Source organism: Theropithecus gelada, chromosome 11 (genome assembly GCF_003255815.1).
Source record: "Theropithecus gelada isolate Dixy chromosome 11, Tgel_1.0, whole genome shotgun sequence".
Taxonomy (NCBI): Eukaryota; Metazoa; Chordata; class Mammalia; order Primates; family Cercopithecidae; genus Theropithecus; species Theropithecus gelada.
This window is the reverse complement of record NC_037679.1, coordinates 72000712-72019178: the sequence shown is the minus strand read 5'-3', so window position 1 is coordinate 72019178 and position 18467 is coordinate 72000712. Positions and strand designations below refer to the sequence as shown.

Below are 18467 nucleotides of genomic sequence, written 5' to 3'. Positions count from 1 at the left end.
CAAAAAATTAGCCGGGCATGGTGGCAGGTGCCTGTAGTCCCAGCTACTTGGGAGCCTGAGGTGGGAGAATGGTGTGAACCCGGAAGATGGAGCTTGCAGTGAGCCGAGATCACGTCACTGCACTCCAGCCTGGGCGACAGAGCAAGACTCTGTCTTGAAAAAAAGAAAAAAAAAATTGAACTACCATATGTTGCAGCAATACCACTTCTGAGTATTTATCGAAAAGAATTGAAATCAGGATATCAAAAAGATAACTTGCATTCCCGTGTTTACTGCAGCACTATTCACAATAATCCAGTGGAAACAACCTAAGCAGGAGGCAGAGTCCCCTTGGGAAAGGACCCTGTGACACCATAGCATATATAGTAATGGTTTCCCCCAAAGGACCTACAGCCATTTATTCAGAGGATGATAACACTGGAAAAGGGGAATCACTCAACATTTCTAAGACTGTTGAGCAGAGGATCAACATTGATAACGATGCATGAAAACCCAAAGCGTCATCAGATTCTGTCCTCATCAGAGTAGGGGTATATAGGAGCCAAGAATGAAAAATGGAGCCCTGGCCAAGTCAGGCTTGTAATATGTCCACTGTGTCTATGGACCGACCTGGTGATCATTTCCCTGTCCCCTGAATGTATATTCAAAAAGGACATGCTTGGTAAAAGACACTACCCCACATTGGCCTGAGTGTTAAGTGAAGGCTATCACAGTGAGGAAAGTCATGGGGATACCTTTGAAAATGTCACCTCCCTGGCCAGGATAGTAAATCAAAACCGCTATTACATCTCAGAGCCAGGGAAGTACAGAAATTAGCACCCTCTTATTAAATCCTAAAGGGCTCTGCAACTGGTATAGGCTTCAGTGTAAGTCACCCCTCTACTTGGGCCACACCAGCCTGGCAGGCCCCATGGTGTCCAAAGTGTTGGTCATGGGAAAAGATGTCATTCAGAGATTATGGCAATATCTAATTAGAGAATTATAACACAGACCCCTCCAGGACTCTGGAGCAAGCCCATGTCATTTTCAGCAAAAATGTCTATGCCCTTTGAAAAACAATCCTGGGGCACTCCTGGGTGCTGTTGTAGATGAAAGGCTGATCATGTGGCCATGTGGCTCTTTGATCAAACAACTGATTACTGATTCCATTAACCTGCTGTTGGTTGTGGCACTGCTATAAAATGAAACACTCTCAAAAGGCAACAAAAGTGCATTTTCCATACGGTAAAATACAATGAAACCATTACATTGGGATATCCACGCTCGCCTATTGGCATGGAGTGTGCAATGACAGATTTTATGTGACAACTTGACTGGGCTAAGGGTGCCCAGATAGCTGGTAAAACATCATTTCTGGGTGTTTCTGTGAGGGTGTTTCTGAAAGAGATTCACATTTGAATCAGTAGACTGGCATCATCTAATCCAGTCTACAAATAGGACAAAAAGATCGAGGAAGGGTGAATGTGTGCTCAGGTTGAGCTGGGACATTCATTTTTCACTGCCCTTCGACATTGGTGCTTCTGGTTGTCATGGTGCCAGAGCAGGAAAACATAGGAATTCAATGAATGAGGACACATTGAGACCATACTGCAGTGATTAAGAACATGAGCTTTAGAGAGAGAAGGATTAGGGGTTCAAATTCAGACTCTGCCCCTGACCAGCTGGGCGATCCTGGGCAAGCACTGCAACCTCTTAGAACCTCAAGTTATTCCACTTACTATTATGAAAATAACAACAAAACCCATCTCACAGGGGTGCTGGGGGACTAAATGGAAGAATATAATCTGGATAGACCAAAGACTGCTTGCCAGCCACCCAAGTGACCAGCAACTCAGGTGATCAGAGCATTCAAGTTCTTTTGTGAGTATTTATGAGAGTTTTATATTTTAGAGTATTATGAATGATATTCTGATTCTTGGTCCCAAGGACAGTGTAACAATGTGGCAATGTAAGTCAGTATAGTTGAATCTTTAATCCAGTGATTTACCTTGGAGGGCAGAGCTGTCCAATAGAAATACATAATATAATGCAAGCCACATGTGTGATTTCACATTTTCTAGTAAACACAATTAAAAAGGTAAAAGAAAGAGATGAAGTTCATTTGATTTAACTCAAATATATTTTAAAATTGTCATTTCAGCACACAATTAAACAAATTATCAGTTGGCAAGAACTTGGCCTTCTTTTGATTTGTACTAAGTCTTTGTAACCAAGTATATATCTTGCACTCACAGCACACATAGATTTAGACTAGCTATGTTTTAAGCATTTGATACATGTGGCTAGTGGCTGCTGTGTCACATAGAGAGGTTCTAGAATTTTTCTCAGAGATATGGAGAAAGGATAAATCAAGGATGCTTATTTCAGAATTACTAGTAATAGGAAAACCATCTAATATTAAGATGTTTTGCACAAATGTCAACTCCATAAGGACAGGGATTTTTTTTTTTAACTTAAAAAATTCTGGAAGCCTTGACTCTGCAGGATCATGAGGACAGGGATTTCTGTCTGCTTTTGTGCATTGCTATGTTCCCAGTGCCCAGAGCTATGCTTGGCACATAGTAAGTGCTCAATAAATATTTCTTGTTGAATCAATGTATACACACACACACACACACCCCCCCCCCCCAGATAGGCATCTGTACTTCTTGGCGGCTCTGTGCCTTGAAGTTAATAAACACCCAATAAATGGTATTTGCTTTATTTTTATTGTTATTGATAATATATTAGACATAACCCTCCCATCAGGTTCACAGAAGAAAGTCAAGGCTGGAATTTCATTCTCTTATCTAAATCTCTCTGTTCTCTCTCAGGGAATATTTTCAGAGAATAGGTGGAACGAGGCGAGGCTGTGGGGAATGTTATCTATGATAGGAGAGAGGGCATAGAAGGCCAGGAGTCAGGAGACCTGGGTTCTGTCCTGGATTATACACCAGCTCACTGAGGACCTTTGTCCTCTCTGGATCAAGCGTCCCACCTGGAAATGAAGGGGCTGGTCCAGATAACACTGGAGCCCTTTTCCCTAAGATGCACTGGCATTCAGAGGATGGTGCATGTCCAGTTCTCTTCTGCCTGTCGAGTGGATGCTGCCTGGAGTGTGCTGGGGCTTTGAGAGAAATGAGGGCACTCATATGTTTGGATATAACCATGTTGCTGATACATCCTGGGATCGTAGGACTCATCGTCTTCACTGTCGCCTTCAGCCTGAAAGGGTGAGACACATGATCTCATCAGGGAGTCTTCCTACCTTGCAGCTGGATTCAGTGAGCATTTAAGGTGGACACTGTGACATGCCATCTGGATCCCCCTTTGAGGAAAGACTAACAAACCCCAGCTGCTGGGATGGTGGGCAGCAGACAGACTTCAGCCCTCAGCTCGTTTAAGGGTTGCCTCAGCTGCAGAGAGCGTTTTGCTCAAGGCCATGCCCTTTCCCAGGTGCCCAGGCACAGTGAGTGGTCCATAGGTGTATAGAGGCCTGGCCACTTCTGTCGCCATGGGGAGCTCTAAAGGCCATTCCAGCTCCAGGGCTGTCCTTGAAGTTGGCTGAAGCTGGCATTTGCTTTGCATCCCTGTTCACTTCTCCCTATGCTCTTTCTTTCTTTCTTCCTATCCTTTCTTCCCCTCCTTTCCCTGAGTGCTGGTTCCAGTGGCTCTCCCCCAGAACATCCTGCACACTAAATTCTATCCACACTAAATTCCATTCCTAGCCATCAGCAACATCATCAATCCCCTGGAATCAGACAGATTCCTGCTTGGGGGTGGAAAGATCCAAGACTGGGTCCTTTGCCCCTATATAGCCCAAGTCACTCAGCTGCTCAGAGTCTCCCACTGGTCAGATGAAAGGTGAGGATGAGACAAGGCTGGCTGTTTAGCACCGTGACATAAGCACTGGCTTTAGAGTCCACTGAGTTTGAATCCCATTTCCACCACTTGTGATGTCCTTGAGCAAGTGACCTCACCTCTCTGAGCCTTTGTCTCATCTGTAAGATGGGAACGATAGAAAACATACCTCATGGGACTTTTCAAATGACTAAAAACAGAATGTCCATTCAACTCAGCAACCCCACTACTGGGTATCTACCCAAGGGAAAAGAAATCATTATATCAAAAGACACCTGCACTCATATGTTTATCGCAGTGCTATTCACAATAGCAAAGTCATGGAATCAACTTAAGTGCCCATCAGTGTGGACTGGATAAAGAAAATGTGGTATATCTACACCATGGAATATTATGCAGCCATAAGAAAGAATGAAATCATGGGTGCAGCTGGAGGCCATTATCCTCAGTGAATTAACCCAGAAACAGAAAACCAAATACTTAACATCTGCTAAAGATGGGAACAATAGGCACTAGGGACTCCAAAAGGGAGGAGGGAGGGAGAAGGGCAAGGGTTGAAAAAACTTTTGGGTACTCTGTTCACTAATTGAGTGACAGGATCACACCATTACACAATATAGCTGTGTAACAAATGGCACATGTGCCATCTGAACCTAAAATAATAAAAATTTTAAAAAAGAAAACATGCCTCATGGGATTGTTGTGAATATTTAAAGAGATAGTGTATATTAAAGGGCTTAGGACAGAACCTGAGCCCGAAGCAGACAGTCAGTAAATGGTGCTACAGATTATTATTATTACTTTTAGGGGAATGAACTCTAGACAAGGGATGTGAAAATTCCAGAAACTCTCAATTGTGACCAAAATGACTGTTAAATATGGAGCACAGCCTGGAACTATATGAATACAAATGGAATTTGGCAAGAGGTAAGTTCTTTGGAAAGAATGGTCTCCAGCTATATGTCTCAAGCTGCGTGGAGAGGGGCAGGGATGAATGGCAGGGAGGAAGCAGGAGGTCTCACCAGCAGAATCCAGGAGCTCACGGGGGACCCATCCCAATTCTCAAAGCATGGGTAATTCAGCCAGGCCTCAGCCTCTTGTGCCAGCTGCGTCCAACCCTTTGTGTCTCCACCACCCAGGTTTCCTGTAGGGTCCGCCGGGTCCAGAATCACAGGCCTGCAGAGCAACATTTAGAGAGGGACAGGTGAGAAGCTGGGGCTCAGTCCAGGGAGTCCAGATGGTCCTTGGAGAGCAAAATAGCAGCCTGGGATGGACTGGGATTCAGAGCATGAGGAAGGGCTCCCTGGGGTATGTCCCCAGTGCCCTATTCCCCAGGGGGCCGTGAGCATGAGGAGAAGGAGCCTTGCACTTGCACCTGACAGATGTGGGTTTGAATCCCACCTCTGCCCTTTATGAGTGATGTGCCCTTGAGTAGGTCACTTGAACTCTCTAAACCTCAGGATTCTTATCTGTAAAATTGAGATAGTTCCACATACGTATCTCAAAGGCTATGGTGTGAGGATAGAAAAAGCCCAGTTATGTGAAATGCTCAGCACAGTGACTACAACATAACATACATGTCAGTAATATTGATAATAATTTTTACTATTATATTAGCAGGTGTTAGTCTTACAGTAAGCTTTCAATGCCTGGGAGCAATTACTATCATTGTTGTTGCTGCTGTTCTTATTTCAGTTCAAATTCCAGCTATTTTACTCATTTTCTGTTAAGGGCTGGATGAGCTCCTTACCTCTCAGAACCTCAGTTTACTCACCTGTAAGATGATAGTGCCTGCCTCACAGGGTTTGAGGTAGGTGTTTAAATCAGGTGGCAGTAGTAAAATGCCCAGTACGAATGACAGGCAAGAGGAGATTCTCACTAAGTGGGGAGCCCTCCCACCTTCTCCATTTCCAAGGCACTGTACCTGTGTCCAGGTGTTCGTTTACATAGGGGAGCTAAGCCACGTGGGGATAGCATACCTGGGTTTCCTGAGCTGCCTGCTCAGGTACTTTTCAATAATGGGGTTTTGAAAGTCATAATACTTTGTCCAGTAGACGCAGAGTTGCTGGTAGTTTATGACTAATTCCAAGACCGTCCGAAATCCCCGGGCTGTGTTGAAATCTGTTTCCATGCTCCCTCGCTCCCAAGCATAGACTGTCAGGAGCTCCAGGGCATACTGAGGTGGCAGCTTCCCAAGCTTCTTCTTACACTGAGAAGAGGAAAAACAATCAGAAAAACAATTGGTTTGCTCAACTTTTGTGTAAACTCCATTTCTCATGGGTCAAATCCAGCCTGCCACCAGTTTTTATAAACTTTCCTTGGAACAAATCCAGGCTCATTCATTTATGTATAGTTTATGACTGCATTCATGCTACAAAGGCATGGGTTAAGTAGCTGCAACAGAGGCTGTGCAGTCCACAAAGTCTAAAATATTTACTATCTAGCCCTTTGTTTTTTTTTTTTAAAAGTGTGCTGGCCCCTTGTCAAGAGTGCTGGATTCTTATTGATGTGAGTTTGAATCCTGGCTTCACCATTGTCCGATTCTAAGTTGATGACTTAGACTCACAGACCTCATTATTTTCATCTGCTAAGTGAGTGGTCATAATAGCACCTATCTTATAAGGATACTATGAAAATTAACTGAGAAGAAGGACTTGTAATGTTCCTAAGAAATGCACAGAAGCAAATGAAGTTCTTTCTGGAGGAATATATATAATCCAAAACCTGAAATTATTTCACACATAATTTTCAAATACAATGACCAGCACATATGCAACCAGGCACAAAAGGAAACAAAACACTAAGAGTTATGACCAACAGAAAAAAGAGAAATAGTAATAAACTTACAAAACTTTAAATATTGAAAGACTGAATACAGACTTTAAAATAACTAGGAACCCTACAAGGAAAACTACAAAACATTGCTGAAAGAATTCATAGACGACACAAACAAATGGAAACACATCCCATGCTCATGAATGGGTAGAATCAATATCGTGAAAATGACCATACTGCCAAAAACAATCTACAAATTCAATGCAATTCCCATCAAAATACCATCATCATTCTTCACAGAACTAGAAAAAACAATCCTAAAATTCATATGGAACCAAAAAAGAGCCCACATAGCCAAAACAAGGCTAAGTAAAAAGAACAAATCTGGAGGCATTACATTACTAGACTTCAAACTATACTATAAGGCCATAGTCACCAAAACAACATGGTACTGGTATAAAACTGTCACATAGACCAATGGAACAGAATAGAGAACCCAGAAATAAAGCTAAACACTTACAGCCACTGATCTTCGACAAACCAAACAAAAACATAAAGCGGGGAAAGGACGCCTTATTCAACAAAGGATCCTGGGATAATTGGCTAGTTGCATGTAAAAGAATGAAACTGAATCCTCACCTCTGCCCTTATATAAAAATCAACTCAAAATGAATCAAATACTTAAATCTAAGACCTGAAACCATAAAGATTCTAGAAGATAACATCCAAAAAACCCTTCTACACATTGGCTTAGGCAAAGACTTCATGACAAAGAACCCAAAAGCAAATGCAACAAAAACAAAGATAAATAGATGGGACTTAATTAAACTAAAAAGCTTCTGCAAAACAAAGGAAATAATTAGCAGAGTTAACAGACAGCCCACAGAATGGGAGAAAATCTTCACAATCTATACATCCAACTGATATCCAGAATCTACAAAGAACTCAGACGAATCAGTAAGGAAAAAACAAACAACCCCATCAAAAAGTGGGCTAAGGACATGAACAGAGAATTCTCAAACGAAGATATACAAATACCAACAAGCATATGGAAAAATGCTCAACATCCCTAATTATCAGGGAAATGCAAATCAAAACCACAATGTGATACCACCTCGCTCCTGCAAGAGTGGTCATAATAAAAAATAAAAAATAAATAGATGTTGGTCTGGATGTGGGGAAAAGGGAACACTTTTACACTATTGGTGGGAATGTAAACTCATACAACCACTATGGAAAACAGTGTGGAGATTCCTTATAGAACTAAAAGTAGATCTACCATTTGATCTAGCAAACCCACTAGTAGGTATCCACTCAGAGGAAAAGAAGTCATTATACAAAAAAGATACTTGCACACACATGTTTATAACACCCCAATTTGCAATTGCAAAAATATGGAACCAACCCAAATGCCCATCAATCAATGAGTGGATAAAGAAAATGTTAAACACACACATACACATGCACACACCATGGAATACTACTCAACCATAAAAAGGAACAAAATAATGGCATTCACAGCAACTTGGATGGAATTGGATACTACTATTTTAAGTAAGTAACTCAGGAATGGAAAACCAAACATTGTATGTTCTCACATATGTGGGAGCTAAGCTATGAGGAAGCAAAGGCATAAGAATGATACATGGGACTTGGGGAACTTTGGGGAAAAGGTGGGGGGTGGCAAGGGTTAAAAGATTACACATTGGGTACAATGTACACTGTTTGGGCGATGGGTGTACCAAAATCTCGGAAATCACCACTAAAGAACTTATTTATGTAACCAAACACCACCTGTTCCCCCAAAAACCTATTGAAATAGAAAAATTAAAAAAACATAGTTGTCTCTCTGTGATCAGTGGTTTGAATGAGGACAGGAAAGGAGAGGTATCAGGTATCAGAGCCATATATGTATACACATGAATCTGTGTGTGCTCATGTCACAGAAAAGAAGTACAAATAAAACATAAGATTAACAAATAATAAAAATTAAAAATAAAATAAGTAGGAATATCATATTCACAGGATAAAATAAGAACTTTCAATAGTTAGCAGGGAATTAAAAGCCATAAGAAGTAACATGGTAGATACAAAAATATGAAATAGAAATTTTAGGATAAAAATGGCAACTGTAATTAATAGTGCAACAGCAAATTAGATATAGCTAAAGAGAAAATTAGTTAATTGGAAGGTAGATTAGAAGAAACTATTCAGAATAAAGCATGGAAAAATAGACAAAAAGATGAAAAATACAGAAGAGAGTATAGAGATATGAAAGATAGAGTAGGATCTAACATACATTTAATTGGAATTCCGGAAGGTGAGGAGAGAATGAGGGAGAATCAATCTTTTAGAAGGATGGCTGAGAAGTTTCAAAACTGATTAAAGATATCTATCCACAGATTCAGGACTCTTAAAGGAATCCCTATCAGGACAAATAATAGGAACCCATCGTTGAGACACAGCAGACTGAAGCTAAACAAAATCAAAGACAAAGAGAAAACTTTTACATGCAGCCAGAGGAATAAGATAGGTTACCTACAAAAGAGCTGCAGTAAAGACTGGCAACTGACTTTTTAATGATAACAGTGGAAGATGGAATGATATATTTAATGTACTGAAATGACCACCCAGCAAAAGCACCCTTCAACAATGAAGGCAAAAGCATGACATTTTCAGACAAAAACTGAGAGCGTTTACTACCAATAGACCATCATCAAAAGAAATCCCAAAGGATGTATGGTCATTTAGGAAAATTATCCCAGATGGAATGTTAGAGGTGTAAGAAAGAATGAATAGTGAAGAAAGTGGTAAATCTGTGAGTAGATTAATTAAACATTTGGCTGTAAAACAATAATAATACTTCGAGGCACTTGAAAACATAAAGAGACTTGAAATATACAAGAAATGTAGCATACAAGTTGGAGGTGGTGATGATGGTGGTTAGTGGAGTTAAAATACTGTAATCTTGTCTTGTTTTAAAGGAGAAAAGCATCAAGAAAGAAAGAAAAAGACAATCCTTGGCTGTGCAGGACTCTCGTAATCATTGTACAGCAATTAGTATTCCTGCCTTCTTTCCACTAAATGTAAGTAGCACCCATGTCCTCCCATTACCACGGTTACCAAAAACACCCTCATTAATTTTCAATATGTCCCTGGGGGCAGTGCTGCTTTTGTCAAGAACTGCTTTTGTAAGTTCTACAATGCTCAGGCTCCATGATTAAAATTCATGGAACAGCAAACATTTAGAAGTCTAGCAACTAAATGATTGTCTTTTTTTTTTTTTTTTACCTAGAGGTGTTACTTTTAAATTGGAAAATGTATCCCTGATTATTTTCATTCATTCGTTCATTCATTCATTCATTCATTCAAGAAATATATATTGAATGCCTATTATTATCAGGCAAACTCTTAAGTCAGTAGACTGAAATTTGAGTTTTTGTTTGTTTGTTTGTTTGAAGCAAGATCTTGCTCTGTCATACAGACTGGAGTGTAGTAGCACAGTCTTGACTTACTGTAACCACCTCCTCCCAGGCTCAAGCGATCCTCCCACCTCAGCCTCCCCAGTAGCTGGGACTGCAGGTGCTCACCATCACATCTGGCTAAATTTTTAGTTTATTTTGTAGAGATGAGGTTTTGCCATGTTGCTCAGGCTAGTCTTGAACTCCTGGGCTCAAGCAATCCACCTGCCTTGGCCTCCCAAAGTGCTGGGATTACTGGTGTGAGCTACCATGCCCAGCCAAATTCAAATTTTACTTCTGCTACTTATTGGCCGAATAAGCCGTGTGACCCAAGGAGTTTCTCTTGTTGTAAAATGGGTTTCATAATAATACCTAACCTTATCTAACTTACAGAATCACTGCTAAAGTTGACTAAGATGCAGGGCATTTAAAAGTGAACAGAAAAGTGTATCACATCTGCAAAACATAGATAAGCTAAGCACATAATACATGTTAGTTTTTATTATGTGTACTCTTGTGGTGGCTAAAAGATGCCACATTAATCAGGACTGACTATATGCCATGTTACTGTAGCTGTGGCATGCTACTCATTGCAGATGAGAAAGCAGAAATAACAGAAAGGTTAAGTTGCTTACTTAAGGCCAGCTAGCCAGTAAGTGGGAGGAAAGAGCATCTGAACATATATTTGTTTGAAACTCTTGTTTTAACTTATCCACCTTCTGAAGAGTGTGGTTAACTCTCTCTCTCTCTCTTTGCCTCTCTCTCTCTCTCTCTGTGTGTGTAGCATTGATTCATTTATTCAACAATTATTTACACCTATTATGCACCAGGCTGTTTTAAGTTCTGGGGATATAGCAGTGAACAGAACACCAAAATCCCTTCCTTCCTCTCTTCCTTCCCTTTCATTCTCCCTTCTGTTGCAGCCTCCTCCCTCTACCCTCTCCACCTCTTTTTCCTTTCTCTCTTCTTTCCCTCCCTCTGTTTCCCTCCACCACTCCCCCTCCTCTTTCCTTCACTCCCGTCTTTCTCTGCTCCCCCAACCCCCGCTCTGCTCCCAGTCGAGACAGGATCTGCCAGGCCTGGTAGGAGGGCCATACATTTTGGTACCAGTGCTTGACTAGGCGGATGAGGCTCTTGAGCTTGGTGGGGCGCTGCTTCAGGAAGTCTCTCTGTAGTTCTGTGAAGCAGGTGGAGAACTCGCCCTCTTTCTGCAGGAAGACGCACTCCTCGATGAGCTCGACATAGATTTGGGGGTCAGGTTTATAGCCGCCAGTCAACTGACCTGTTCGGGCAAAACCCACAATTTAGGTGTCAGCTCTTCTCAGAAGTTCCTTCAGTCACTCTGAGGGGACAATCTCCCTGGCCATGGGATTTGATTGGAAAGTGCAACAAACCCAGGACTGGGAAGCCTGAGGTCCATTCCCGATCCTCCCTCCTGCCCTCTCCACTGCCATCACCCCATCCAAGCCACCACATCACTCGCCGGAACTATGGCAGCCACCTCTTTACAGGTTCCCCCACAGCCTGTTCTCAACCTGGCACCTAGAGAGAACTTTTAAAATCTGATCACGCTGCTTCCTGCATCCCACAACATCTGGAATTTTAAAACCCAAAGTCCTTATGGTGGCCAATGATGTCTAGTGTGATCTGGTCTCTGGAACCTCTCTCACCTCACCTCCTCTCTTGCTTCCTTTGCCCACTTTCTACTTCTCTGACTTTTTCTCTCTTCTTCAAATGTGCCACGGTCACTGCTGCTGCAGGGCCTCTGTACTTGCCGTTCCTCTTCCCAGAACCTCCAGATCTTCCCAAGTTTCACTCCTTCTCATCACTCAGGCTCAGGGACCCTCCCTCAGGATCCTGTCTAAAAAGCCCCCTAACTCCCATGGCTGTCTATTGTTTCACCCTACTTCGTTTTTTTTTTTTTTTTTTCCCAAGATGGAGTCTCGCTGTGTTGCCCAGGCTGGAGTGCAATGGCATGATCTTGGCTCATTGCAGCCTCCATCTCTTGGGTTCAAGCAATTCTCCTGCCTCAGCCTCCCAAGTAGCTACGATTACAGGCACGCACCACCATGCCCAGCTAATTTTTGTATTTTTAGTAGAGATGAGATTTCACCATGTTGGCCAGGCTGGTCTTGAACTCCTGACCTCAAGTGATCCCCCTACTTTGGCCTCCCAAAGTGCTGAGATTACAGGTGTGAGCCACTGTGACCAGCCTTCTCCCTCTTGTCTTTTACAACCGTTGCACTCTAGCCCCCAACACAGGAGACGGCACAAGTGAGAGAATCCAAAACTTTCTCACGCCCTGGTGTCTTTGGAGTGTCAGCCTTTTATTTTTATGGCTGCCCTAGGACTAAAGGAAACTGTGACAGTACCTTTAGTTAAGTACTAATTACTTGATAATTAATCACTAATTATTGTTTAATGACCAACTATTAATTAGTAGCCACTAATCAGTAAGTTCAAACAATTTAATAGTAGCTGTTTGTTTGGCTTGTGACAGACGTCATTGCATTTCCCTCAACAAATTAAAATCTGAACTATTCCGTGTCCCTCTCTGAGTTCACTGTGGTGTTCTGAGGCGCCTTCATATACAGCTGGGAAATTCATAGTTTTGATTGATTGACTGATTGAGACAGGGTCTTGCTCTTGCTCTGTGCCCAGGATGGAGTGCAGTGGCACATTCGTGGCTCACTGACACCTTGAACCCTTGGCTGTCCTCATGTGATCGTTCAGTCTCAGCGTCCTGAATAGCTGCGACCATAGGCATGTACCACCACACTTGGCTAATGTTTTAAAATTTTTAGTAGAGATGAGGTTTCACTTTGTTGCCCAGGCTGGTCTTGAGCTCCTGGGGTCAAGCGACCCTCCCGCCTCAATCTCCCAAAGTGTTGGAATTACAAGCATGAGCCACCACACTTGGCTGGAAGTTCCTATTTTTGAACACCTATTACTCATCAGAGCTGAATGTAGATGATCATTTATCAGTTAAAATAATGATATGATATAGGCAGTGTGGTTTTACCAATTCTCCTGATGTGGCGAAGGAGCCTCTGAGAGGTTACACTTCCTGTCCAAATGTTCCTGCAGATTATAAATATCTATCTCCCAACATGCTGCATACGTTTGATGAGATCTCATGTTGGGACAAAGATGAAAATAACATGAACTTTAAGCCACATCTTTGCTGCCTGATTTTAGAAAGATAAAATTCACACATTTTGCCATAAACAGAACCAGTAAGCCTTGCAGATGTTCTGTAAGAAATGTCTTTGTCCTCACATTATGCCAATTTGCTGTTTAGTGTCTCTCCTGTGATAGATCATGACCATATTCATTCTTGCCCTGGAAGAGATCCTAAGGTCTCCTCCCACCCTGCTTTAGAGGGATGCCCTGTTGGGGCAAAAAGCTCTCAAGCTGTGGGAGATTTCTGCTCAGAAATGGGAAGAGGGAGAAAAAGAAGCTGGGAGCTCTCACCCAGGGCATCAAAGGCAGGCAGCACATCGAACTCCACCCCCTCCCCGAGCTGGGGCGAACTCAGCACGAAGCTGAGCGCGCGGGGATTGTCCCAGCGTGGAGCCTGGACCTCAAACTTCACGGAAAATGCTCTCTCTCTTTGACAGGCTTCCAGCTGTTTCCTAATTTCCTGGATGAACTCTCCCCGGCGATTTAACTGATCCTGAAAAGTCGTGAGAGGACTGAGGAAGACAACCAGGTCAGCGTCAGATCGGCCTCTGAGGGAGGTGCCTTTGCCAGAGGAGCCACCCTGAAAAAGAAGACAAGAATAATAACTGACATTAGTGAGGCAAACCTCCCTAAATAAAATGACAGAAGCAACCACTAACATTATGGAGCATTAGCCACTGTCCTGAAGGCGTCGCATATCTTAAACTCCTATGATGCTCGCAATGATGCTATGATTTGGGTGCCATTATCATTAGTCCCCATTTTACAGATGGGAAATGGATGCTCAGTGAGATAATATATCAGCCCCATCGCCCAGCTAGTAGGTGGCAGATACAGTTCAAACCTGGGGGCCTTCTTCCAGGATCTGTGTTCTTTTCCCATTGTCCTTTACTATGCCCAAGACTAGCTTATGCTGGGTGGTTCACACTTACTATTTCACTTAATCTGCACGGCCCTGTGAGGTGTTGAGGGGAAGAAGAGGAAAAATCAGTTAGGTAAACGATCAAGGCTGGGCCCTGGAGGAGTGGCCTGCCCGAAACTGGCGCAGGAAGTGGGGCTTACCTGAAACAAATCCACAGTCATACGTACAAGAGAAGCGACGCTTTGTGCTTGCCTAGAGACATACCCACAGCTGCATAAGGTAAGGGGAGTTGCACAGCTTTACTGACAACAAGTTTCTCAAACAGTTACAGGGAAGAGAGCAGTTTCTTGTAAAAGTTTTTTGCATTCATCTGCGATCCGGCAATCCACTCAGACTTCCCTCTCCACAGCAGAGAGAGCTTTCTTCTTTTGCTTACTGAACTTTTGCTCCAAGCTCACCTTTGTGTCCATGTTCCTTAATTTTCTTGGACACAGGACAAAGAACCTTGGGTACTAATTCAGACAATGAGAAGCTGCTACATTAAGGTGCATTGGCAAGACTGTAACAGTATGGGGGATTATAGCTGAGGAAACTGGGACACAGAGCAGTTAAGTGATTCGCTCAAGGTCTTGGCAGCCAGCAGATGCTATTTGTTTTCAAAACATATGATTCTTCACTGCAGAAATGGTGAGCCCCTAGCCTGGCCACTAATTAGCCAGCGGTTTACCAGAGCTGGGCTTCAGTTTCCCTTTTTCTGAAATGGGCATGGTCTAGGACAGTGGTTCATAAACTTTAATGGGAAGGTCGGGGGGAGGGTCACTTGTTAATAATAGGGATGTAGCATTTCACCCCAGAATCTATTTTATCATACTGTGTGGATAAGTAAGAAACCACCAGCCCAGAAGATCTCAGCTGTCTGTACTCACATTTGCACCCTGGGTTCTAGGTTTCTCTCTCTCTCTCTCTCTCTCTCTTTCTCTTTCTCTCTCTCACTCTCAATCTCAACTCTTGTGCATTCAGCCACCCCTCCCCTGACCAGGCAGGCCTGGACTCACCTTTACCACCTTGGACACACGTACAGGGGAGGAGCTACCTCGGAAGCACCTTTCCTTCAGGAACCCACAGATGATGTCAATGGCATGGTTGATTTGCATGCGAAAACGCCTGTCTGGCAAGAGATAGTCTTCAATGAACTTGTCCAGAGATTTGGCTGGGGTTTTTCTGAGATCCATCATCGACAGGAGAGACAGTGGCAACAGAACTGGCTCCCAGACCTGTTCACTTTTATCTCTTCTGCTGACCGAGCCTGGGCTGCTGTTGGTTTCGTTTCCTCGGAAGGGAGGAGCCGTCTTTTCATTTTCCTTTTGCAAATCAGACACTCCCCTGATTCCAGTGCTGAATTTCATCTGCTTGCTTTCTGCTTCCTGAAACTTACCCTTTGTCCTTAAACCAGCAACTAGCAGCCCAGCCTTTCTCTGAACTCTATTCTGAAAATGCATTTTAACCCCCAGCCAACATAAATCATATTTAACAGATTTTGTGTTTCCTTCTTTATCTCTTTTTTGTTGTTGATGAAATCATTTCACAGTTGTCTGTGGTATTTTCCAGCAATTCATGCCCATTGCAAAAAGAAAAAAGTCAGAGAAATCAGGAAGTGGAAAGATCATCTGTGATTCTAAAACTACAAAATTGCCTCTATAAACATTTTGATATAGAGCTTTCCAGATTTTTTTTTATGTTAACACACACACAAACAGAGGTCTCTTTTCTTTTTCTTAAGAATGGTATTATACTATGCTTTTTTCCCTTTCAATTAGTAGATTTTTACTTTATTATCTTTTGGAGACAGGATCTTGCTTTGTTACCCAGGCTGGAGTGCAGGGGCATGATCCTGACTCACTGCAACCTCAACCTCCTGGATTCAAGCGATCCTCCTTCCTCAGCCTCCTGAATACCTGGGACTACAGGCATGCGTTACTGCACCCAGCTCAGTTTCTATTTTTTGTAGAGATAAGGTCTTGCTATGTTGCCCAGGTTGGATTTTGTTTCTCACAGCAGTGTTAGGCTTACAGAAAAATTGAGCTGAATGTGCAGAGAGTTCCGTAAGACCTCTCTCCTTCTGCCAATAAGTTCCTCTATTGTTAACAGTGTGTGATACATTTGTTACAATTGATGAATTGATATTAATACATCATAATTAACAAAAGTCCATTTACATTAAGGTTTATATTAAGGTTCACTCTTGTGTCCTGCAGTTCTGTGGGTTTTGCCAAACATAACAGGTCATGTATCCACCATTATAGCATCATGCAGGATAGTTCTGAGATAGGAGGTGGGACTCAGCTTCAGAGGTGGGGCTTGACTCAGGGCCAGATTGAAGACTGGCTGGCATAAGCACCAGCACCATGAACAGTTTCCTCATTCCCTGGCAATGACCCAGAAGTTACCACCCTTCTTCTAGAAATTTCTGAAGAACCTGCCTTTACTTTGAATGTATTTAAAAGTGGGTATGAAAGTGACTGTAGAACTGCCCTGAGCTGCTGCTCTCCAAGCACTGCCTATGGGGTGGCCCTGCTCTGAGTCACAGAGCTATAACCCTGCTGCCTCAGTAAACCTTTTTCTTCCTCCTCTAGCTCACCCTTGAATTCTTTCCTGGACAAAGCCAAGAACCTTCCCGTACGACATCCCAATTTTGGGGCTCCCCTGCCCTGCAACAGTTCAACTACCTTAAAACCCCCCTGTGCCTCACCTGTTCATCCCTCTCTGAGTTAGATCTTTCTTCTCCTAATATATGCATTCAACGCTATAAATTTCCCTCTAAACACTACTTTCACTACATCCCACACTTTTTGATAGGCTGCTTTTTCATTTTAATTTAATTCAAAAAATGTTTATTTATTTTGTTGAGATGGGGTTGCACGCTGTTGCCCAGGCTGGGGTACAGTGGCACAATCTTAGCTCACTGCAGCCTTGACCTCCCGGGCTCAGGCGATCTTCCCACCTCAGCCTCCCAAGTAGCTGGGACTACAGGTGCATGGCACCATGCCTGGCTAATTTTTGTATTTTTTGTAGAGACGGGGTTTCAGCATGTGGCCCAATCTGGTTTCGAACTCCTGGGCTCAAGTGATCTGTTTGCCTCAGCCTCCCAAAGTGCTGGGATTATAGGCGTAAGCCACTGCGCCTGGCCCAAAATATTTAAAAATCTCTCTTGAGACTTCTTCCTTGCCCCAGGTGTTATTTAGAGGTGTGTTCTTTAATCTCCATATATTGTGGAATTTTCCAGCTATCTTTCTTTCATGGGTTTCTTTTTTAATTCTATTATAGTGAAGAGCATACTTTGTATGACATATCTCTGTTGAAATTTGTTACAGTGTGTTTTCTAACCCAGAACATGATCTGTCTTGGTGAATGTTCTGTGTGAGTTTGAGAAGAATGTGTTTCCTGTTTTTTGTTGGATTAAATATTTTGTAAATGCCAACTATCTTTCTTATAACCCCTTAACCTCTTAACCAGATTATTCATGAATTGACACACTCCACTCCTACTGTATAAGATGTTGACTTCGACCTAAGACTAAATGTCACCTTGGGGGTGGGGTGCTGTCTTTACAATACTCACTTCATTTACCAGTTGAAGATTCTTGCTGCACTCTATGCAAAAGTTAGGCCGAATATGATAAAGCAAACCACTCATACCATGAGTCACCTTTAGTAAAAAATGGGAAACTGGAAAAACATTATGTTTCAAAAACTATAGTGCACCTGTTGTTACATTCTAGTCTTGCCTAATGTTTTTCAATTTTTATTATTTTCTATAGTTTGGACTGAATTCTAGTTTTTCTTGGCTACAAGTCTTCAAAATAATGTTTTAAATTTTTTCCTTCTTTTTTCCCCATTTTCCCTAATTTGGACTCACTGAAAACTAAGTTGTGCTTTTATAAAGCCCTGCAAACTGGAGCTAGACAACTTAAACCTCAGAAAAAAATAACGACATATTTACAGACAGAAGCTACTTTCATACCTATTTGCTGATGTGTGAACTTCGGAGTACTCTGGCCTGTATCTTGATTTTCCAGGATTGTTCTTTTGTGTGTTGTTGCTGTTTTCCCTTCCTCTTCCTATTTTCTCTTCATAGGACATGAGACTTTACAACCTTCTAAAAATGAGCTTTCCTAATAACTCGGGACCTACCCCTGTAGCAATAAACCATCTTAGCCAAGTTTCATCCTCAGATGAAACCTGAGAGTAGAGACTCAGTTTCTTCTAAAATGCTTTCTCTGAAATATTTTTAAAAACAAAAGGGAGGAAACGTGAGAGGAAAGTATCTTGGGGCCCCAAAATCACTCA

General features: G+C 42.4%; 1 protein-coding gene across 2 annotated transcripts; it reads right to left on the bottom strand.

Annotated features, from left to right (window-relative positions):
- Nucleotides 1-2685: 2685 nt before the first annotated feature.
- On the bottom strand, nt 2686-15628 carry OAS1 (2'-5'-oligoadenylate synthetase 1). 2 transcript variants are annotated; one of them, XM_025401134.1, is made up of 6 exons: nt 15177-15628; nt 13551-13839; nt 11174-11358; nt 5820-6049; nt 4863-5016; nt 2686-3204 (listed from the first exon to the last, which is right to left on the bottom strand). In XM_025401134.1, exons 1-6 carry the CDS (start codon nt 15618-15620, stop codon nt 3040-3042), a joined length of 1467 nt encoding a protein of 488 aa, XP_025256919.1. In that variant the 5' UTR covers nt 15621-15628; the 3' UTR covers nt 2686-3039. The 2 variants fall into 2 exon arrangements, with proteins under 2 accessions (XP_025256919.1, XP_025256920.1); XM_025401135.1 differs by having other exon boundaries at nt 2690-3106.
- Between the last annotated feature and the right edge of the window lie 2839 nt (nt 15629-18467).

What these genes read in the sequence shown, in the direction of transcription:
- OAS1 (XM_025401134.1), bottom strand. Translation starts at nt 15,620, where the DNA reads ATGCATTTTCAGAATAGAGTTCAGAGAAAGGCTGGGCTGCTAGTTGCT. An exon ending in GTGTGTCCAAGGTGGTAAAG is followed by an intron (nt 13,840 to 15,176) that starts GTGAGTCCAGGC and finishes CTTCTTTTTCAG; the next exon opens with GGTGGCTCCTCTGGCAAAGG. An exon ending in TCAAGCACTGGTACCAAAAT is followed by an intron (nt 6,050 to 11,173) that starts GTATGGCCCTCC and finishes TCCTCTTCTCAG; the next exon opens with TGTAAGAAGAAGCTTGGGAA.